At 36.2% G+C, this 22607-nt stretch overlaps 2 protein-coding genes across 5 annotated transcripts; one reads left to right on the top strand and one right to left on the bottom strand.

The window, feature by feature from the left end:
• The first annotated feature begins 623 nt into the window (after nt 1–623).
• LOC135087760 (uncharacterized) lies at nt 624–7610 on the top strand. 3 transcript variants are annotated; one of them, XM_063982548.1, is made up of 2 exons: nt 624–1012; nt 6027–7610. In XM_063982548.1, exons 1-2 carry the CDS (start codon nt 928–930, stop codon nt 7319–7321), a joined length of 1380 nt encoding a protein of 459 aa, XP_063838618.1. In that variant the 5' UTR covers nt 624–927; the 3' UTR covers nt 7322–7610. The 3 variants fall into 3 exon arrangements, with proteins under 3 accessions (XP_063838618.1, XP_063838620.1, XP_063838619.1); XM_063982550.1 differs by lacking the exon at nt 624–1012 and adding an exon at nt 5457–5753; XM_063982549.1 differs by lacking the exon at nt 624–1012 and adding an exon at nt 5459–5822.
• An 11559-nt stretch (nt 7611–19169) lies between these two features.
• On the bottom strand, nt 19170–22437 carry LOC135087756 (eukaryotic initiation factor 4A). 2 transcript variants are annotated; one of them, XR_010260912.1, is made up of 8 exons: nt 22224–22437; nt 21450–21819; nt 21131–21345; nt 20772–20919; nt 20552–20683; nt 20169–20392; nt 19855–20061; nt 19170–19400 (listed from the first exon to the last, which is right to left on the bottom strand). XR_010260912.1 is itself a non-coding variant. In XM_063982535.1 (7 exons), exons 1-7 carry the CDS (start codon nt 22247–22249, stop codon nt 19917–19919), a joined length of 1260 nt encoding a protein of 419 aa, XP_063838605.1. In that variant the 5' UTR covers nt 22250–22437; the 3' UTR covers nt 19322–19916. The 2 variants fall into 2 exon arrangements, 1 of the variants encoding a protein (XP_063838605.1); XM_063982535.1 differs by having other exon boundaries at nt 19322–20061.
• Between the last annotated feature and the right edge of the window lie 170 nt (nt 22438–22607).

Raw genomic sequence — 22607 nt, 5'->3', positions numbered from 1 at the left:
ATTATTACGGCAAAAATATTTTTATGGCCAAGTAACGTCACTAGTGATAATAGTGAGGTGTGATTAGTTCGATGAATTAATAATTTTGAAGAAAAGTTCACTGTAAAAGTTAAAACTATTGTTGACTGATCAAATAAAGCCGGGTCTCCAGCGCGTGTATTGCCCTGCAATCAACAAAAACATTCAATATTATTTTGTAGGCAATTTGTAGGGCAAAAAACGTGCAGAGCCCCGATTACGGTAATTTTTAACGTCTACAATCCAGACACGCTTCTCGATTCTGCGATACGATTGGTCGTTCAACAGCGTACGTCAGCTGTTTTGACCAATCGTATCGCAGAATCAGAAGCGCGTCTGGATTGGAAACGTTAAAAGTTTCCGTAATCGGGGCTCTGAGCTTAAACAGTACAAGAATTGCCGTAGTGAAGTGATTTCTGCACAGTACTTACACCAGAGCCCCGATTACGGTAACCTTTAACGTTTACAATCCAGACACGCTTCTCGATTCTGCGATACGATTGGTCGTTCAACAGCGTACGTCAGCTGTTTCGACCAATCGTATCGCAGCGTCGATGAAGCGTGTCTGGATTGTAGACGTTAAAAGTTACCGTAATCGGGGCTCTGTACACCAATATTTATATACCTAAGATAATTAATTTTTAGAGCCAGTTACTGATAATTTTCTGGGTAAATAAATTTTGCAGTGCAGCGCAACTACCTACCTAGTTACGTAAATCGAAACAGTATTTTTTGTTCAGTATTATTAAGTAAATAGTTCTCAACTAACTGATATGTGAGATAAGCTTATCTTAAACGTTCAATAACATAACTGGTTCGTTACCTTATTATTAGTTACACTCATTCATAATACGTTGTTGTTAGTGTGTGATTTATTTTAAATAAAAAGTGCTAACTTAAATTAGAAAAATGAGTAAACCAGATTTTCGCAGGTCTACAAGTACTTATTATAGTACAAATTACCAATATACATTCGTTCAAAATAAAGAAAACGGTAAGTTATTATGACCTATTTTAGTTGTTGTGTCGATCTAACTTCAAAATCAGAACAAACTAGGATGTGGTAGCTACGAGTGTGGCGCCGATCATGGCTCCGATACGCACCTTGACAGGGTCGACCTCGACCTCATATTTTGTTTCGAGCCCCTGTTTATAATGGTGCAAATACCATATTATGTAGGAAATTGGTCAAGACGTGATAGTGTGAACACCATCTCGGTTGCTTTCTCCTTCCCCCACCCGTGCGTCGCACAGTGGATCGAAATTGCTATAAAGTGGACATAGGGATTTTTTCCGGAAAATCGAATTTTATAAATTGCCAATCGATAGTCCTTTGCTCACTCATCACGACATGTCATATCACATTTTTCTCTAAACCTGATACTTTAGCTTAAAAAAAAAATTTGTGTTTTTTTTTTGTATGAAACGAGACATAAAGTACTAATTTTCTCCGAAGACCTGCTAGATCGTGACTTGAAACAACCTAGGTCGGTATAACTGCATTATTTACTAATATTCTAAGCTATTTCCAGCTGCTCCAAACTGCAACTTGGCCTGTTAAACGATTCCGAAAAAAAATTAAAATTGACTCTTCTTGTAATTGTATTTTAGTTCTTTTTTTTAGAAAAAGCGTCGATTACGGTACTAGAAAGTGATTTTATCGTTAGGTGACATTGTTATCTATTCGCAGAATCTGTTAAACCATTTCTTTCCTATCAGCACATGACTTTAAAACAACAATGAAGTTATACATACCTCGTAATTAACGTGTTTTGCGAATAAGCAGATAATGGTCAGGGGTGGGGGTAAAAAACAGATAAGGATTGTTTATTTTTTTAAAATTTAGTTTGGGCTGTGTAACGTCACCAATAAAATTCAACTTTAAATGCCTTTTTAACATGTAATTACAATGGAAGCTATTGTGAATAATATAGATTTGTTCATAGTCTTAAGAAATACGTTTGAACCTTTGATAGACAGTGAGGAACTTTATAATCACCTTTTGCAGAAAATGGTACATTTGACAGAAGAAAACAGTGTTAAGTTAAAAAAGTTTTGCCGGAATTTTTGTAGTTACTAATCTTAATGGACGATGGACAAACTGTCATCTATCTCTTCCCCAATTTTTAAGAAGAAACAGTGATTGGCTTGAACCTTCAATTAACTGGGTCATTATTAAGTAAAAATCCACGGTTTTACATGGTTATTTAACTATGGCGAATTATTTTATGCGTTCAAGGTAGAATCAAATGACGGCGCATGTTGGGGAAGTCGACCCCGCGTAACGGAATATGGTGAGGCAGAAGAGAGGGAATTATTTTAATATGAAAAAATAAGTAAAAAAAAAATTGATGAATGATGAATTTTTATCCTAGGGTTACAGGATATTGTCAGGAGCACGTTGTATAAGAATGGAAAAAGACAATGACTCAATACTCAAGTCATAAAATCACACTTAATACAGAATTGAGTACTTTACATGAACGGAAAAGTATCATTAGTAGTAATTATTCCTTTTTTATAAGTTTATACAAATAACGCAGCTTAAAATACCAAACAAAACAACTTTGATAGATAGATAAACTTTGGTAGATTTAGAAAAAGTCATAACAACTTTGATAGATAAATAAACTTTGGTAGATTTGGTATAAATAAGACAAATTGTTTCACCTACCGGGTCCGGTAAGAATGGCCGGGCCCGGTGGGTGCCTAAAAGGGTACCGGGCCCGGCCGGTTGCAATCCCTACACCGTGATAAATCCTATCGAAGATTTTAGACCATAAAATGTATGGGCTTCTCGCATTTAATCGATAAAATGGCACGATAAAAACTTATCGTGGCACCAGTGGCGGATTAAGAGTATCCGAGGCCTTAAGCACAGAGCCTATGTAGGCCCTCTATTGCTTAAATGGAAATGGAAGGTATGGAATGGAAGGTAGAAAGTATAAAATGAAAGTTCATCAAAATATAAAGTGTAGTACTAGTAGGTATAATTTAAAACTTAAATTTTTTTCCTTGCCTTAATCAGAGCAAACTCCGAGATTTCAGTAGTTTCAATAAAAGCCACTCCGTAAATAAAGTAGGTAAGGGAGCATTCAAGTTACGTAACGCAATTTGGGGGGAGGGGGGTCTCGTAAAACGTTACGAATTACGATGCGTTACAGGGGCGGGAGGGGGTCTTTCTTACAAGAAGTTACGTAACATTGTTTCTTTTTTTTAATAAACATTTAGGGAATTAAAACTCCCAATTGGCAACCTTTTTCGTTTATCCTTCTAGGCCAGTACAATTAAACACAAAAATGAATTAAATCGGAAATAATTCCTACTAAAGATTTTAGTGCTTTAATGGCTCCATTAGTTGCCCATAAAGACTCTCCTAGGTTTTCGACTTCGACTGAGTTGTGCTTAAGTGGTGGGGGCCCCCGAAAGGGGCGCTTTTTCGGTTTTCCGGTTATACCGCGTAAAGGACTTACCCTATCGAAAAGTGGTCTACCTGACGGTTGAAGGGCATTTAATCCTGCATTAAATAAGACCAAATTCATATGTTTTGAACAAATCGTTCCCGTGCAAATGCTCGGCAAAGTAGAAAATATGTGTATAATTAATGACCCTCTCCACGTCCAATGGCTCGTTACCCGCAGGCTTCCAAGTCTTGAAAAGGAGCGCCTCAACCAGTGTAATCCTATCAAGGCTTACAAGCTGGATGCGCCTATCCTTGTTCATCCCAGCCGTTCCTTAACTGCGGTTGCTGCACCTCTTCCTGGCACTCACCTGAACGACTCTGTGTTACCTACTGTGGCTGCCCCTCTTCCTTGTATCCTCCTGTACGATTGCATTGCTTAGCCATATGCCTGGTCCAAGGTTCGACGCCACAAAATCAACTTCGTAAGCGTGAAAATAGTTTAAATACTATTTTCCATGCTTGCAACATTTTTCTTTACTGTTTCGCCGCAGTTAAGGAACGGCTGAGACGAACAAGGATAAGCGAATCCAACTCGTGAGCCTTGACAGGGATACGCTGGTTAAGGCGACCCTTTACAAGGCTTGGGAGCCTACGGGTGACGAGCTATTGGACGTGGAGAGGGTCATTAATTATACACATATTTTCTACTTTGCACGAGAACGGTTTGTCCAAAACATATGAATTTGGTCTTATTTAATGCAGGATTAAATGCCCTTCAACCGTCAGGAAGACCACTTTTCGATAGGGTAAGTCCTTTACGCGGTATAACCGGAAAACTTAAAAGCGCCCCTTTCGGGGGCCCTCACCACTTAAGCACAACTCCGTCGAAGTCGGAAACCCAGGAGAGTCTTAATGGGCAACCAGTGAAGCCATTAAAGCAATAAAATCTTTTGTAGGAATTATTTACGATTTTATTTCGAGTAAAATGTTTAATTTCAGTTGGGTTTCTGTTTATAATTGCATTCCCAAAGGTTAAAATAAACATGTTATGTATTTTAAGAGTTTATTAGTAAAAAAAGCTAACTTAGGATAGGAATGACGGAGAAAAACAATTGTGTGTGTAAAGCCAAAAATTTATAGAAAAATAAACAAAATACGCAGGTGTTGCGGATTGAAAATCTCTTGTTTTATTTAGTATGATTACCGCAAGAGCAATTAAAACTATACCAAGGACAAAAACTATAACATAACTTTTAGCGCCTTTAGGGTAAAAATGGTCACTTGAATGTTACGTAACGTTTAGATAGGGGGAGGGGGGGTACAGAAAAACGTTACGGTGCGTTACAAGGGGGGAGGGGGAGTCTAAAATCTTCAAAAATTGCGTTACGTAATACTTGAATGCTCCCTAAGTAGGTGCGGTAATGCGTATGGGCGCTACCATTTGCAATGCAAAGACAACTCACTCACTCGGTCTCGCGGCGCACACAGGTGAAATTTGCTCAAAAGTTTGCCAAAATTACGTTAAGTGTGTTTCTGCCTGTATATTGCTGTAGTCTGTCTAAAATAATAGTTTAAAGGTGATTTCGGACATATTGTGGATGAATCTCGATAAAATGTAGGTATGAAATGAAACGCCAGCAGAGGATGGAGGCCCCTGGAGAACAGGGGCCCCAAGCACGTGCTTGTAGTGCTTATACGTTAATCCGCCACTGCGTGGCACGCATCCTAGGCCTACAGGTCACTACAGATAGGTCCCCATTACGTGCTCTGTGGGTCCTTAGAAACCGTAATAAACTTTTACTTAATATTACCACAGAATAATAATAAGATATTACTTTATAAAAACAGAGGACTTTATGCCGTTTGTAGATATCCGTTTTTCACTGGTCGACGGACCATCAAAAAACGGATATTAATATTATCCTTTGTTTTGTTTGTTGAAAATTTTCTAGCCGGGCCGGACCTATGTCCAAAGCATGTGCACACTGGTGCCCACGTTCTTTATAAACCATAGGTGCTCTGTGCCATACACCATTGCACCACCGCTAAATCCGGCGAAAAAATCGGGCTGTAGTCCGGCGAAAAAACGGATGTTTACAAGTGGGCCTAACGAAAGAAAAAGCCGGGTGAAGATTACGTTTACGAATGATTAGGCAGCATAGTTTTTTTATCTTAGCCAGTTCCAGTAGGAACGAGTGAAAAAATCTACTCTGCGAAAACTTGTCAAACAAATGTCAAAGCAAGCAAACAAATCTTGAAGATGAAGAAGTTTTTGTAAAAATGTTTGTTTAGTTCTAAGTAAATATAAAGCACGTGATGTGATTCATCTCCCGTAAGCTAACACAACTTGCATTTGCCTTCCGCCATGTAAACCCTTAGTTATGTTACGCACATAAAATACGTAAGTGAATTTGGTGTTACACCAATCTTAAAAAGTATAGGATAGAATTAGATACTCTTATAATTAGAGATTCCTGTCTTTTCAATAAATTCCTAATATAAACTTAAAGTATTAGGTGTAATGCATACTTTTAAAATACACATCAAACAGTTGCTTAAGAAGCTACCCAAACAAACTTAATCTAATTATCATTTTCTGTTACAGATGGAACTAAAATGCGAGGATCCCGGAGAGTAGTTACATTCTGCATTTTAACAACAATAATGCCTACAATACTTATTGTTCTGCCCTTGTATTTACGGAATATTAAGTATGCAGATGTACTGTATAAGATATCCGACTCTGATGTGATACAAATACACAAAGGACAGTCGTCGATATTTTGTGCTAAACATTCCTTGAAAATGAATACTTCTTTCAATGCATTCCAAATGAGAGGGAGACCTGAATTATCAGATAGGAAGAAACATATTAGGCTAAGAAAGTCTATGACATTGCCTGATGACACTTTAGAATATTGGGGATTTTATTTGTTCAAAGGTGCAACTGTAGAACTTAAAGCATGTTCCCGACATGAAGGTTCTAAAATACTTGTTGTGAAAGGAGAAAAAATACTTGATACCTGTGGAATATTAGAAGGAAATGGTTATAAGAAATCCCCTTCATTTATAGAAAACAAACATGTTTTAGTGACACTTGAAAATCCTCATGTAAAACAAGAAAATGTGTCTGATAAAATTATAAAACCAGTCAAAGAAAATGATGGTTTTAACAATTCAAGTAATGAGCCTAATATTAGAATAGAAAATAATATTATTGATAATGGAATGTTAGATGAAGCACCAAAATTGAATATTGACATAATGGATAAATTCCAGGATTTGGAAGTAAACATAACTTCTGAGGACAGGAAGCGGAAAAGAAGAGATGTAAAAAGATCAACATTACATAACCCAAACACTGTACTAGATGCTGGAGTTAACCATGGAGGAAATGCTTTTAATAATACTGTTAATACACCACAGGAGAGTGCAATATCAAGTTTTGAAAACAGCTTGCATGAATGCTACCATGATAACATGTTGATGAACAATTACTTTCCCTACTCCATACAGTGCAATAGCACAAAATATTTAGAAAAAACTACAACCCTAAAAGTAACACATCAAGTTTTAGAAGATGGTTATTACTATTATATATTTTATAGTGATAATGATATTGTAATGAATGATATTCATGCAATTTTTGACATATACAAGCCAACATTTCAATACATAAATATGTCTGACTCTAAGATATGTGTAAACAGAACTGAATGTGAATTTGATGTTGGATTATTTAGTGATGAATTAGTTATTGTTGAAGTCCCTACTAAAGATGGGTTGAAGAATGATGATGAATCTTCCATTTTAGTATCTATATGCCATCCACGGATGACTGTATACATATTTTTTCCAATTTCAGTCTTGTTACTGATATTATTATTTGCATTTTTATGATATATACTGAAAGTAACATTCCATTATTTTTTAATTAAAATGAACTTTACCAAAAGTGTGATATTATTTTACTAAAGGCAGCTATAAGAGTTATAAGTATATTATACAATACTTTTTATAGTGTAAGATTAATGTAAAAAATGTGTTACAAACTAACATGATTTAAAAATTGTAATTGTGCCAGTAGATATTATGATATTGCATTGTTGTCTATGTGTGTAGTAATTTCTATTATATTCATTGTTGTGTTAAATCGTTTTATGGTATTAAAAGTTTATCCTAGCCATTACATTCAGCTTTTTTTATTCTGTTTGGTAGTACAGTTTTTTATAGTACTTTATTAAATTACAATAGTTACCACATGTAAAACTAGTGAAAGCAATAAAATAAGTAATAGATACCATTGTACTATGATGGGTACCTACCACCAGGCATCTGATATCCCACCAAAAAGATTTTCATGTAAAATGGTGCCAACAAGGCCCAAGATCTCATGTAGAGCTTTTAATTCTACACCTTCCTTAGTCAAAAAATATTAATATTACATTTTAAATAGTAATTTTATTAAAATATCCTTAAATGCGCCATCTAGTGCCAAACTGAGCAAAGCTTTGTACTATAATGGGTTAACCACCAGATATCGTTAACCCACCAAAACATTTCCATGTGAAAAATGATTCCAAGAATAGAGAGCCAAGCTTCTTCTAACTGGCTATGGTGGCCAAAAAATAAATGTGATAAAAACATTTCCATTAATATACAGGGTGGCCAAAACAGTGAGGCCTAAAAGAAAAATTTAGATTTCTTACATCAAGGTGTACCTAAATCACCCCCATGTATACTTAGTTTAGGAGGGAGATAGAGTTAATTTTGTGACATTTTAAAATTTTATGACCTAGTAGGCTTTAAACTTTTTATCTTTTTTTTGGGTTGACTTTTTTCAGATTTATTTTTTTCGACAGATGTTATAAATTGCAGATGTTTGAAAAAAATAATCACCTTCTGGCTAGAAACTCTATTTTCCTAAGTCTGTCACTATAACAATCATGTTAATAGCATTACTGTATTCCGGCATTTGGAGGTAGGAAACCATAGAATCCTTTGTAGTTGAAGTTCCCTTCCACCTTCAGCCTAATCATCAGTTTCCACCAGGTGTGTTGAAGGGCAAGAGCTTCCTCGTTGAGAATAAAAACATGTTCTGTCCAGTTACTGCTCTAAATCTGTTCTACGTAATGTAAACTTAGAGGATTCCCAATATTAATTCACTCTAAGAAAGTCAAAAACATGTAACGGAATCTCCGACTTACCACTTTAGTGGACCGATTACAGAAAATAGTGGCCCATTAAGTACAGTCGCGGAATGAAAAGGTTCGTCACCTTAGTGTCGGTTTTCGCTTGCACTAGGTACTGTAAGAGTCAAACCTGCCAACATAACAGTACAAGAAACAGTGCTGCTAACATTTAAATAAATATGACGTTTGCTAACGAATAAGGTTTTGCTTGTTTATTTTTCTATCCCATCAGTGCAATGCAATGATGACATTGACCAATTGACAATAGTTTTTTTTATTTAATCGAAATAATAATGGCAGGTTGAACCAACAAGAAGGTTTTAGTTTATCAATCATAATATTCTTCTTGACAAGATAAATCGTCAAACCACTTTGTTCTGAATAATTTTGAACTTTACTGACGAACAGTTAAAGATTATTTTCTCTAACTCGAGATTATTCTGTAACTTAGTTTCAAAAGGTAATATGTGCTCGCGATTCGTTGAAGGAATCAATTTGAAAACTGACGAACCTTTTCATTCCGTGACTGTACATTTTTTTTTTATTATTATGAACGTTCAGGAAACGCCGCAGGTTTTAAAATGGTTTTGGACCTATGGAAGTTCTTTTTTTTACTTAAACTTTGAAGTTGAAAATTTGATAGTGTTCTGATAAAAGCATAATTTTAATGTTTCTAGCAAAACTTTTGTATCTTGTATCAAAGATAGGAAGGTGATTATTTTTTTCAAACATCTGCAATTAATAACAAATCTGTCGAAAAAAAGGAATTTGAAAAGTCAACCCAAAAAAAAGACAAAAATGTTTAAAGCCTACTAGGTCATAAACTTTTAAAATATCACAAAATTAACTCTATCTCCTAAACTAAGCACAATCGTATTAGGATATACATGGGGGTGATTTAGGTACACCTTGATGTAAGGAATCTAAATTTTTCTTTTAGACCTCACTGTTTTGGCCACCCTGTATATTTTTTAGCGGCAATGGGAATAAATAAACCCATGTTTGTAGTACCTACTCATTAAACTATGGTGCGGGTATCGAATCTGCGACCCTTGGCTTAGTAGTCCGGTACGCAAAACGGCAGATAAATTAGGAATCAAAGTTAAAAATAGAAACTTACCTAGCCTTCATCACTGAAGAAGCTTCGGCGTTTCGTTCAATGGAATCTTTGAAGAAGTTTATACAGGGTGGAATTTTGTAATGCCACCTGAAGGGAAAGTAGTAGAGAAGAGCGTGTCCACACTCTCGTGCAACCTCCGCGCGCACCAGGCAAGGCAACATGTCATTGTGGTGGCAACATGGTATTCAAGTGGCGGTTGCCATTGCAATTTGCACTCGGACAAAATTCTAGAAATTCGGGCGAGGCGAGAGACAGTATTGTAGGTACTATCCGTTCGCATAAAGTTTGCCGCTGGCGATATCACGTCACTCGAAGGGTAGCGTCTATAACTTTAACAAACATTGTGTATTTGGGTATAAAAATTGTATGAGTATTTCTCAAAAAAAATGTACATTTTGAAAAAAAAAAGTGTGCTTTGAAACAGTTCAAAAGTTTTATATTTATAAATCATCACACAAAAAAACACACACACAATTTTGAAGGATGAATATTAATCTTTAAGATAACGAAGAATTATAGCTATAATCCTACTTATTACCAAATATTTAGATATTTTAAAAATAGTCCTTTTTTACCTTTCATACAAAAACCTGTTTGCCACCCTAGCTTTTTCATGTATTTTTGTTTCATAAAATGCGATACGTAACTAAATTATTGAAAATTTCTTTGTATTATCATTCTACAGTAATCACAGTTTCTGTATCAAATTGATTTTCTATGGGGTGTCATAATGAATTGGCAATTTAAAGCAAAAAAACAAAATGAGTCGCTCTCATTTACTATTTCGTTATTTACTCTTTAGTTACGATTTATTTCTACTTTCCCATGGTTTCTGAACAATTCCGTATTTATTTTACACGGACAACAATAGCTGCACTCTGAATGGCTGTTGGCCTGACGTCTCCGCCATAACATCTATCGCGAAAATTAGTGAAAACGTGTGTGTTTTGTGGGATTACTTTTTCGTAACAGGCAGTAAAATCAGCGATTTTATATAGAACGGTAAGTCTTCATTTAACCATTTTTTGTAATACGTGTGGTACGAACATTTAGTAAGCTTTTATATTTGCTGTAACAAATTTTATCAAAAAAATACTTGTTTCTGATCTCATTTTGTCTAATATTTCGTTACGTTTTTTGCGAATTTCGTTACGTTACGAAAAAGTACAACATAATGCTGAGTGTATACTGTTATTACCTGACTAAGCATAGTAATATTCACTACTTAATTAAGTAATTTCAAAAAATATAGAGCGTTAATAACAAAAGGATTGGATACTATCTGCTTTACAGAAGTGCCACCAGCAAAAAATTATCAAATCATTTAGATTACGTTTTTATGTGATTATTTCTTTTGTTTTTTTAGGAATGCCGCCAAAAACCAATGCCGAAAGGCAAAAAGCTTACAGAGAACGACTCAAAATGGATAAACATGATGGAACAAAAATAATTTTATTAAAATTAGTATGAATGATTACTCCCTTATTTTATTTCTAACCCTTTAATATTACCCCGTATTTGGGTGCATACTTACAAATATTTCGAATTGAATAAATAAAGAGCATTCACAATATTTCGCCAATGTATAACAAGCCTTATGGCCTTACTATTTCGTTACTACCGTTTCGTTACGTACATTTTTTTTGAGAAATACTCGTATAAAATTTAAAATTGTGTAAAAAATTGTAATAAAAATTGTGTATTTGGGTATAAAAACAAACATTGTGTATTTGGGTATAAAAATTGTGTATTTGGGTATAATAAGACACATTAATTGCGTTTAATCACTTACTAATTGCGTTTAATCGCGGTTAGACGAGGGGACGCGCATTCCACGGACCGGCAAACTTAGCGCGAACGGGTTGTATTATATGTAGTGCGCACAATTCGATCTTTCACTTAATCACTGAACCGATTTTGATGAATTTGTATACCAATACATATTTACATACATACCAATTTATTGAGATGACCCAGGAAAGGATACGTGTGGAGAATATAGGATAGTTTTTATGCCGGTTTTTAAGCCATTAAAAAAAAATTGTAAATAATATAAATTACTATAAGTCCCATAAAGGCCTATTCAGACCTAAGCGGTATTCGCTACCGTCTGCGGCAGAGAAAACACAGTGGGTATGCGGTAATAATACTGTTCAGACCTAAGCGGTATGTGCTACCGTCTGCGGCAGAGAAAACCCAGTGGGTATGCGCTCTCGCTCTAGCCGCGGTACTTGATACTAAATACCTGAGCTAAACCCGCGCGGTATGTAGGGTAAGGTGGGGCACAATGAAACAAAAAAACGTTTTTTGTTCATAGAAACAAAATATCTTATTATTTTAATAAACTCTTTTCAAGAAAATTTACATTAGCTATCCCTTTAATAATCAACAATATCAAACTACATGTTTCTATAAGTAATCTTAAATTATTGGCACTTTTTCGAGATCAATTTTTTGTTGCACTGTGCCCCAGATCTGGGGTACAATAAAACTAGGGTAGGGGTACTATGAAACAGATTGGGGCACAGTCCGTAAACACTCTTCGCACTTTGTAGTTGGGCGTATATCGCACGACCTGTCCCTCTTCTTCTCGGTTTTCCTTTTTTTTCTTGAAATACCTATACAATGTGCTAAAATTAATATTTTTCAGATTTTCTGATTCTCTTAAGTTCATATCTGCTTCATTAGGAAGCCCTATATCCGTTTTTCTTTTCCGGTTACGAACCATTGTGGTGTTTTCTAAAAACAAAAACTTATCTTACACTGAAACATGTTTTACTGTGCCCCGTTTCACTGTATAGGCCAGTAGAATTAAACACAAAAATTGATTAAATCGGAAATAATTCCTACAAAAGATTTTTTTGCTTTAATGGCTTCATTGGTTGCCCATTAAGACTCTCCTAAGTTTTCGACTTCGACGGAGTTGTGCTTAAGTGGTGGGGGCCCCCGAAAGGGGCGTTTTTTCGGTTTTCCGGTTATACCGCGTAAAGGACTTACCCTATCGAAAAGTGGTCTTCATGACGGTTAAAGGGCACTTAATCCTGCATTGAATAAGACCAAATTCATATGTTTTGGACAAACCGTTCTCGCGCTAAAGTTAAGCAAAGTAGAAAATATACGTATAATTAATGACCCTCTCCACGTCCAATGGCTTGTTACCCACATGCTTCCAAGCCTTGTAAAGGGTCGCCTTAACCAGTGTAACCCTAACAAGGCTCACGAGTTTGATTCGCTTATCCTTGTTCGTCCCAGTCATTCCTTAACTGCGGTTGCTGCACCTCTTCCTGGCACTCTCCTGAACGACTCTGTGTTACCTAATGTGGCTGCCCCTCTTCCTTGTACCCTCCTGTACGATTTCATTGCTTAGCCATATACCTGGTCCAAGGTTCGACGCCACAAAATCAACTTCGTACGAGTGAAAATAGTTTAAATACTATTTCCCGTGCTTGCAACATTTTTCTTTACTGCTTCGCCTCTATTAGTCGTAGAGTGATTGTATATATCCTATAGCCTTCCTCAATGTATGAGCTATTCAACACAAAAATAATGATTTCAATCAAACTAGTAATTCTTAAGATTAGCGCGTTCAAACAAACAAACAAAAAACTCTTCAGCGTTTTAATATGAACTTGTTGTTATTGATTTTTGGCGTCGAACCTTAGACCAGGCTTACGGCTAGGCAACGTAGTCATGCAGGAGGATACAAGGAAGAGGGGCAGCCACAGTAGGTAACACAGAGTCGTTCAGGTGAGTGCCAGGAAGAGGTGCAGCAACCGCAGTTAAGGAACGGCTGGGACGAACAAGGATAGGCGCATCAAGCTCGTAAGCCTTGATAGGGTTACACTGGTTGAGGTGGCCCTTTTCAAGAATTGGAAGCCTGTGGGTAACAAACCATTGGACGTGGAGAAGGTCATTATTTATACGTATATTTTCTACTTTGCCGAACTTTAGCGCGAGAACGGTTTGTCCAAAACATATGAATTTGGTCTTATTCAATGCAGGATTAAGTGCCCTTCAACCGTCATGAAGACCACTTTTTGATAGGGTAAGTCCTTTACGCGGTATAACCGGAAAACCGAAAAATGCCTCTTTCGGGGGCCCCCACCACTTAAGCACAACTCCGTCGAAGTCGAAAACTTAGGAGAGTCTTAATGGGCAACCAATGAAGCCATTAAAACAATAAAATCTTTTGTAGGAATTATTTCCGATTTAAAAGCTAATTCTACTGGACTAGTACCCCATGACCCCCTTCAATAACACAAAAACATATAACATTCTTTAGGTTATAAACACCGGCCTTCGTCTGATGTCAATATTACAAGAAATATGCAAGAATTATTTAAAAAATAGCCATACATACCTTTGGTAAACAGTCTACTAATAAAATCGAAAACCATTTCGTGAAAAGAGATACGAATTACTTTCAAAAATCAGTTTTTTTGCAAGAATTCAACAGGCAGCTTTCAAATTGAGAAAATACAACTGCACCAAGATGGCACTGCGAACGATGAATAAAGCAGTGTGGCCAGTAAAAATAAATTGATAAAAAGAGGTAGAAATATTAAACTTGTTTTACTGTACCCCGTGTGTCACTGTGCCCCCTGTAACCCTACCTCTACCCACAGCGGCAGCGAATATCGCTCAGGTTTGAATAGGCCTTAAGCTATATAATAATATGCTTGTTACGAGCGTCACGACAAGTGGGTTCGCCCCACTATAGTTAGTCAAGTGCGGGGATCGAACCCGCGTTCCTCGGACAACAAAAAAAACAACCTTTCCACATAATTATATCTATGCTAATATTATAAATGCGAAAGTAACTAGTCTGTCTTGCTTTCACGCCTAAATAGGGTTTCTGCTCGAGCTTTCTCGAACTCGAGAAAACTCGAGAAATTTGGCTTCATTCGAGACGAGAAAAAAATTACCGGAGCTCGAGAATTCTCGAGTTTCGATTTTGAAGCTTTAATATTCTTGAAAGCCTATTTTCTTAGACAAAAGTAAGTTTTTAATTATTGAATAGGTCAACGTTGCTTTAAGACTGGCCTAGTCTTTTCTTTTTTAACTGATTTGATTTGCAAGTCATGATCTCAATCGAAACTAAGTAATAAATAATGTTCACCAACGAGTATGCTATATTTATTATGTATGTTTAATCTGACTGATTTAAAGACTGAAAAATTTGTTAACTAGACAGTTACCTTACCTAACAGACGTTAGGTTAGGTACTCGTGCCTCCTCGTAAAGTTTATTTAAGTCGTTATGTGTAAGAAATTAAAAAAAATATTAAAAAGCATTTTTTTTTGTTCATTAAAAAAACTATTTATCGTAATTTTGCTATTTGGACTTGTGTTCTTTAGAAAACAAGTGATTCAATTGTAGCTCCAGATTTTTATTGATAATTATCCTTAAAGTACTGTAAAAATATTTGCAAAGAAACTATGTATATTCAGCTGTAATACCTACCTAAATATCATAATTATTTCTAACTAGCTGACCCGGCGAACTCTGTTCCGCCTTAAAGGCAATAAATAAGCCATCGCATTTTTTCCTTATTTGCTCACCGTTTAGACCTACCCTGGACTACGAAAACATTTTACTTTATGACTTTTGTTATGATTATTAGTAAATATTAATTATGATAGAAGATTTTATTTTTTGTTTCTTTCCTCACTAAAATAAGTCGTACCTACTAAATTCAAATATTGATTGTTGTGCATAAAAGTAGGTATATTAGATTAAAAAAACCTGTTTTTATTAAATGGCAATGCAATTTCTTACAAAACTTTGCGCGCAAAAAGCAAATCTAGTATGAAAATCATCAACCTTCTAATGCTCGTAACTCAGTTCAGACTGAGTTTAGAGGTATACATGTCGTAGTAAGTTTGATTTATTACACTATTTTGTAATCAAAAAACAAAGTTTGGTCGATGGCCGCGCGAAAAAAAAAAGACGCCAATTTCCGGCATTGTCTTTTCAACCGATTTCAGCTGTTTTCATTAAAAGACTCGAGACCCGAGAAAACTCGAGACTGGCCTCGAGAATTCTCGAAACTCGAGAAAAAAAATAGGTCGAGAAATCAGAAACCCTACGCCTAAACCACTGAACCGATTTTGATGAAATTTGGCATCTTTTATTAATAGTACGAGTCCCGGGAGAGGACAGGATAGTTTTTATCCCGGTTTTTGAAACAGGGACAGGGATTTTTCTATGACAGACAAAATTCCACGCGGGCGGAAAGCTAGATTTGTTATAAAAAGTTACATGGCAGTCCCAAAGTTTGTGTTGTAAAAGAGTTGTTGTTTTATGAAGGCAGTCCCTAAGTTTGTTGTAAGAGTTGTTATTTTATGAATTTGTTATGTTAACAGAGCGCGTAATAATTGTTTTCTCCTCTCCTATCTTACGATTAGTAGAACTGGGGTATTAGGTAAGGGGGCGTCCATAAATTACGTGAGACAATTTTGGCTATTTTTCAACCCCCCCGCCCCCCTTGGTGAGATTTGGTGAGATTTTGCCTGACCCCCTCCCCCACCCCCTAATCTCACGTGATATTTAAAAAAAATCCGAATTTTAATAGTTTTTGAGTAATTTAACTGAGAAAGTTTTTTTTTGTGTGCTTAGTGCGAGTTTGAATTTACCGTTGTCGCTAACGAGTGCATCAAAAAATTTTATAAAAAAATAAAACCGACTCCAAAAAACCTACACTAAAAAGTAGAAAAATAATTACTAATTACCTACTTATTTATTAGGACGAATTATTAATATTTATGTAGGTATACCATGATTGATACTTTTGGAGTCGGTGCAGGCAAACTTTACATGTTTCATAATCTTGGCACCGACTCCAGAAGTATCAATCATGGTATACCTACATAAATATTAATAATTCGTCCTAATACATAAGTAGGTAATTAGTAATTATTTTTCTACTTTTTAGTGTAGGTTTTTTGGAGTCGGTTTAATTTTTTTATAAAATTTTACTTATTTCTTGCTTTTTAGTAAACTAATTATTACCTTGATGTTACCACTGAAGGTAGGCAATACATTGAGACCATATTCTTCATGTCTAGTGTAAAATAATATTCCCTACAAAATACAGGTTACCATATAGGAAACCTAAAAAGACCTTAAACCGTCAGCCCACCTTAAAAACATGAAAGAATACAACTGTTGGTCTATTTGTACTTATAATATTAAAAGAATTATCCTACAACTCCTAAGCATTAAGGAGTTGTACCTACCATGACCAGTTTTTCTTCAAATTCGCATGAAACCACCCTTTTGATAATACCTATTCAACAAAAAAATAATCGTTCAAATTGGTTCATAATCGGCGGAGATATTGCGTATAAAAAAGTTCATCCCCAATTTTCCACCCTTGGGGGTGAAATATTTTCTTCAAATTCGCACGAAACCACCCTTTTGATAATACCTATTCAACAAAAAAATAATCGTTCAAATTGGTTTATAATCGGCGGAGATATTGCGTATAAAAAAGTTCATCCCCAATTTTCCACCCTTGAGGGTTGTTTTTTTTATTATTAAATTTAAATGGGACCACCCTTGAGGTATTACCTATACGCCGAAAAAAGATTTGTTGAAATCGGTTCATAATTGGTGGAGTTATCGCGTAACAAACATAGAAAAAAAAAACATACGGATCGAATTGAGAACCTCCTCCTTTTTTTGAAGTCGGTTGAAAAGATCTATAAAGTTTAAGATTTTAGTTCTTGAAAGTATCTGCTAGGGACGCTGTACAATCATACATTTAATGCATGTCATTGTCACGATCGATATAAAGTCGCACTAAGCCCACTGATTACGAATAGATCCAGAAAAACACGTGTAGTGACAGCGGTTAGTACTAGGGTCTCATTGTTTTTTTTTTTACAGGAGTACCTAGTCTAATTATTGTTCCTTTCTACATAATCCAGCAAAATCGATTTTGATAAAAAAAACTTGTTTTATAATTTTCTTAATTTCGTCATTTATTCTGCATTTTAGTATTCACACAGTCATGCAGACGGTATAGAATAAAATGTCATTATCATCATAGAAGATATAATTTTTGAGGGTCCCGTAGTCCTGACAAGGAACCCTTATAGTTTCGATATGTCTGTCTGTCCGAGGTTTTGCTTGGAAACTATAGGCACTAGACAAAACGGTAGAATAAAATTTTGAAAAAATATTTTTTTGGGTAGGTAGCTCCCCTACATGTAAAGTGGGGATGAATTTTTTTTCATCTTCTACACCATCGTGTAGGATATCGTTGGATGACTTGGGGGTTTCAAAGACTATTTTTCTATTTAGGAATCCGTTTGCAAACTATTAAAGTTTAAAGTGCCAATTTTTGTTCGAACAGTGCGCCCCCTCTAAAAACTAGACTGTTGGCTTGAAAAATCTGGAAAAATTCATAACAATACTGCTTTTTATGAACTTTCAAGAAAACCATAACGGTTAGGGTAGGTCAGTTGGTTTAAGAGTAATAGTCATTTAACTCATGTATTATAAACTTTCATATCTAATAAAAATTCCTTAGAAGAAAATATTAAAAGCGACTTTAGATGAAGTAATTGCTTGCTTCTGAAATATATTTTGTTAACGACGGACAACTACGGAACCCTACACTGCGCGTGGCACGACACGCACTTGGCCAATTTTTTTACTTAAGATTTAAACCCAGTTTTCTGGCAAACTCTATTTCTCTATTTCTTGCGGAAAAAATTACGTGATATTTCCTGAGACCCCCCCTCTCCCCCACGTGAGATTTAGTGAGGTTTTTGTTGACCCCCTCCCCCCCCCTAAAAGTCTCACGTAATTTATGGACGCCCCCTAATCTGTTCAATGCTCGTATAACTAATACGGGTGTAATAAACGTGTAATTTGTCTGATTTGCAATATCCATTGTAAAAAATCTAGCTATGGTTAAGTGTAACTATGCACTAACGAAATATGCGTATTGTGATATGCAGTATCGATCGGCGGGTAAACACGCCTGTCAGTCTGGCGAGAGGCGTCACCCCCCCCCCTGCCCTGCCGCCGTCTAGCCAACCCACCCCCGTGTCTAGCTAGCTAGGCTGTACTATAGATCGATCAATATCTGTTTGATAGGCTAATGCACTTCATGTTAGCGCGGTACCATATTGGTTTATCCCAACTAATATTATAAATGCGAAAGTAACTCTGTCTGTCTGTCTGTTACGCTTTCCCGCTTAAACCTCGCAACCGATTTTGATGAAATTTGGCATAGAGATAGTTTGAGTCCCGGGAAAGAACATAGGATAGTTTTTATCCCGGTTTTTGAAACGGACGCGCGCGATAAAGTTTTTCTGTGACAGACAAAATTCCACGCGGGCGAAGCCGCGGGCGGAAAGCTAGTTGTTCCATAAAAAGCCTCAAGAAATAGGAACCTTAATTCAAACTCCTCAAAAGTCGCTAAAATGTTTTGAAACAAAATTTATTCCAAAAATATAAATAATTCGAAATGAACAGAAAAACCATGTAGAAAACATTGTTCAAAATTAAAATGCAAAAGCAATGGATATTATGGATACAGGATACAGTAAGGACCTGTCAAAAGAAAGTAATAACTTATTGAGGAAATTTTGATTTATTATTTCCACATAGTTGTGTCCATAGTGCGTTTCAACAGGCTCAGTAGGTAGATCTTCTGTAAAACAAAATTTACACAATTCAATACAATAATTCAGAAAAATTAAGGTTCCGATCGGGAGTGGAGCGCTACACATCAACATAATAACAATACAATTGGGATATATAATTATATTTATTTACCGTATTACAAAAACAGTTACCATATTATGTACAACTGGAAAAAGAGTTACAATACATTGTTTCCGTCTAGTACTTTTGTGATTGAAATAGCCTCTCCAGTACCCGATGAGACCTCTCTGCAAGCGGCAGAGAGGCCTACGCGGAACGGGGGCCATCCGGCCGGGCCGGTCTTATTCCTACCTATGTATATTAAACTTATATTGATACGTCTATTATAGTATAATGTATTCATTAATTAAACTAAAACAAAATATATCGGTCCAAATTAAAGGAGTTCCAATAAAAAAAGTCGGCACAGCAGTAATTAGGAGATTCCTCCTAATACTCACACCTTATCAATATCGCAATAGAACGCAGGACACAAAGTATAAACGGGAAAAGCGCTGACACCTCAGATGAGGTTGGCCACATCACTGGGCATTTCCGTGATAGTAGTGTGGTAAAAGTCCTCAATATCCTTCAGTGCTCGCTTGTCAGCTTCAGTAACAAAGTTGATAGCAATTCCCTTACGACCGAAACGGCCACCTCTGCCAATTCTGGAATAGAACAAAAATGTTTTCAATCAAACCATAAATGAATAAAACATTTGAAAAGAGCATGGTAGATTCTAATAAAATAGATTATAAGCTTAGACAATGCTTACCGATGAATGTAATTTTCACGGTTTGTAGGCAGATCATAGTTGATGACACAAGAAACTTGTTGAACATCAATGCCTCGAGCCAGCAAGTCAGTGGTAATGAGAACACGAGAGGATCCTGTACGGAACTGTCTCATGATCACCTCGCGCTCACGCTGGTCCATATCACCGTGCATAGCAGACACAGTGAAGTCACGCACTTGCATGGACTCAGTCAGCCAGTCGACCTAAAAAAGATTAGCATTAAATTACAAATTGCTTTAATTTTCATTAATTAAATAGGTATAAAGAGTAATGTAGTGTTACTTAGTACTTTTGGACAGTACTCAATACTTTGAACATTCAATGAGGTGAAACTAGAAGTATAATATTATTGTTTTTATTACCTTGCGGCGAGTATTGCAGAAGATTACAGCTTGAGCAATGGAGAGTGTGTCATACAAGTCACACAGGGTGTCCAGTTTCCATTCCTCCACCTCAATGGCGATGAAAAATTGTTTAATACCTTCCAGGGTAAGCTGTAATCAAACAAAACAGTCGTAAATAAATTGTGAAATTAACTGATTACCAAAAAAAATTGAGTAAATTAAGAAAAAGTGTAATTACCTCTTCCTTCTGCACAAGAATGCGCACCGGATCCCTCATAAAACAGCGGGAGACTTCTAAAACATCATCAGGCATAGTAGCAGACAACAGAATGACCTGTACATCAGCTGACAACATCTTGAACACATCGTGAATTTGATCTTTGAATCTGAAAAGCAATAATAAATGTCATTAAACAATAGCATTGACTTTAAAAAATACCATGCTTAAACATGAATGAAAGCTAATACATTTGAATGCTTCAAGGGACCACAATATTAATTGCCTCAACTTTTGGTGTTAATGAACTCAAGCTTCCACTTTTCAATGAGTATGTAAAGAAGGTTTGAAGTAAAAAATAACATGTTTGAGTGACTCACCCTCTAGACAACATTTCGTCAGCCTCATCAAGAACAAAGAGCTTGATAGTGTTAGCACGAAGAGCGCGGCGGGTGATCATGTCGTACACGCGGCCAGGGGTTCCCACCACCACATGAACCCCACTCTCCAGCTGGCGCATATCTTCGCGCACATTCGTGCCACCAATACACGCATGGCATTTAGCATTCAGATGGTCACCAAGGGCTATCACGACCTAAAATATAAAAGCAAAATTAATCACCACTCAATATACAAAAGATTTCTATGTTTGCACTACTACACTAACAAATGCATGGTATTTTTTACACTGAAACATACCTTTTGAATCTGTTGAGCCAACTCTCTGGTTGGGGCCAAGATTAGAGCTTGGCATTCACGGATACTTGTGTCAATTTGTTGAAGAATTGAAATAGAGAATGTCGCAGTTTTGCCAGTTCCAGACTGGGCTTGGGCTATAACATCGCGTCCTTGGATGCACGGCATAATGGCGCGTTGTTGAATAGCCGATGGCTTTTCGAAACCATAGGCATAAATTCCTCTCAGCAATTCTTCTTTCAAGTTCATATCGTCGAAGCTCTCCACGACTTGATGCCAGTTCGTATCCAGGGCTCCCTCCAAGCCCGGGGCTGACTCGTAACTCCCTTGATCCTTTGGCCCATTTTTGGAGTCCTCCGGCCAATCTTCTGATCTGTGAATTTAATAGAGCGTTTCATACAACATGAATCATGTCTCATACATGAGTCTTGGAAATCATTATTGGCTTCTGTCAAAGTGATGGTATTATTCATTTCAAGATTTGAGCTAAACGCCGCGAGTTACACCATTTGATTTAACCTCAGTTAATTTCTAAGCTCAAGTTTCAAAATCAATGGTTTTATAACATAGAAAATATAACACGTGCGTTTAGCCGAACATCTAAATTTCTGCCAGCGCCATGTTGGCAATCGGCGACAGATAGGCGAGAGTGAAGTCGGCAAATAAAACAAAAAATATGTAGTATTTAGCCCACCGCTGATTTTCCCCATGAAATTTACAAATGTTTACATGATCTTTCATAAAACAAGCACTAAATTACCACCAAACTAGACTTACCTTCTTTCAGGTGATGAAAAAGACATGTTCCAATCGCGGTAGCTGAACGGAAAAGAACTGGCAAGGTCAAGTTGAGTTTAGCAAAAGCTTTTTTTATATTGATATATAAAATTGTTACTTAAACAAGGCAATGGATTTTATAAAAATAAACTATATTTTTATACGATTTTTAAAAATGCTTAGAATTTTGTAAGCGTTTTGTATCACAAGAACGTGAGTAATACTAAATTATTGGGAAATCAAACATCGGAAGTACGTCACAATGATTTTTTCGAATTGTAATGTTGGTATTACTAAGGCACGTTTCACCAAAATATCCAAAAGAGCTATTGGCTATTTTTTAAAAGTAGTGCCTAACTATTTATAAGTATGAGCTACATAATT

Source organism: Ostrinia nubilalis, chromosome 3, assembly GCF_963855985.1.
Source record: "Ostrinia nubilalis chromosome 3, ilOstNubi1.1, whole genome shotgun sequence".
Classification (NCBI taxonomy): Eukaryota; Metazoa; Arthropoda; class Insecta; order Lepidoptera; family Crambidae; genus Ostrinia; species Ostrinia nubilalis.
Note: the sequence above shows the minus strand (reverse complement) of the source record. Positions and strands in the feature narration are given on the sequence as shown.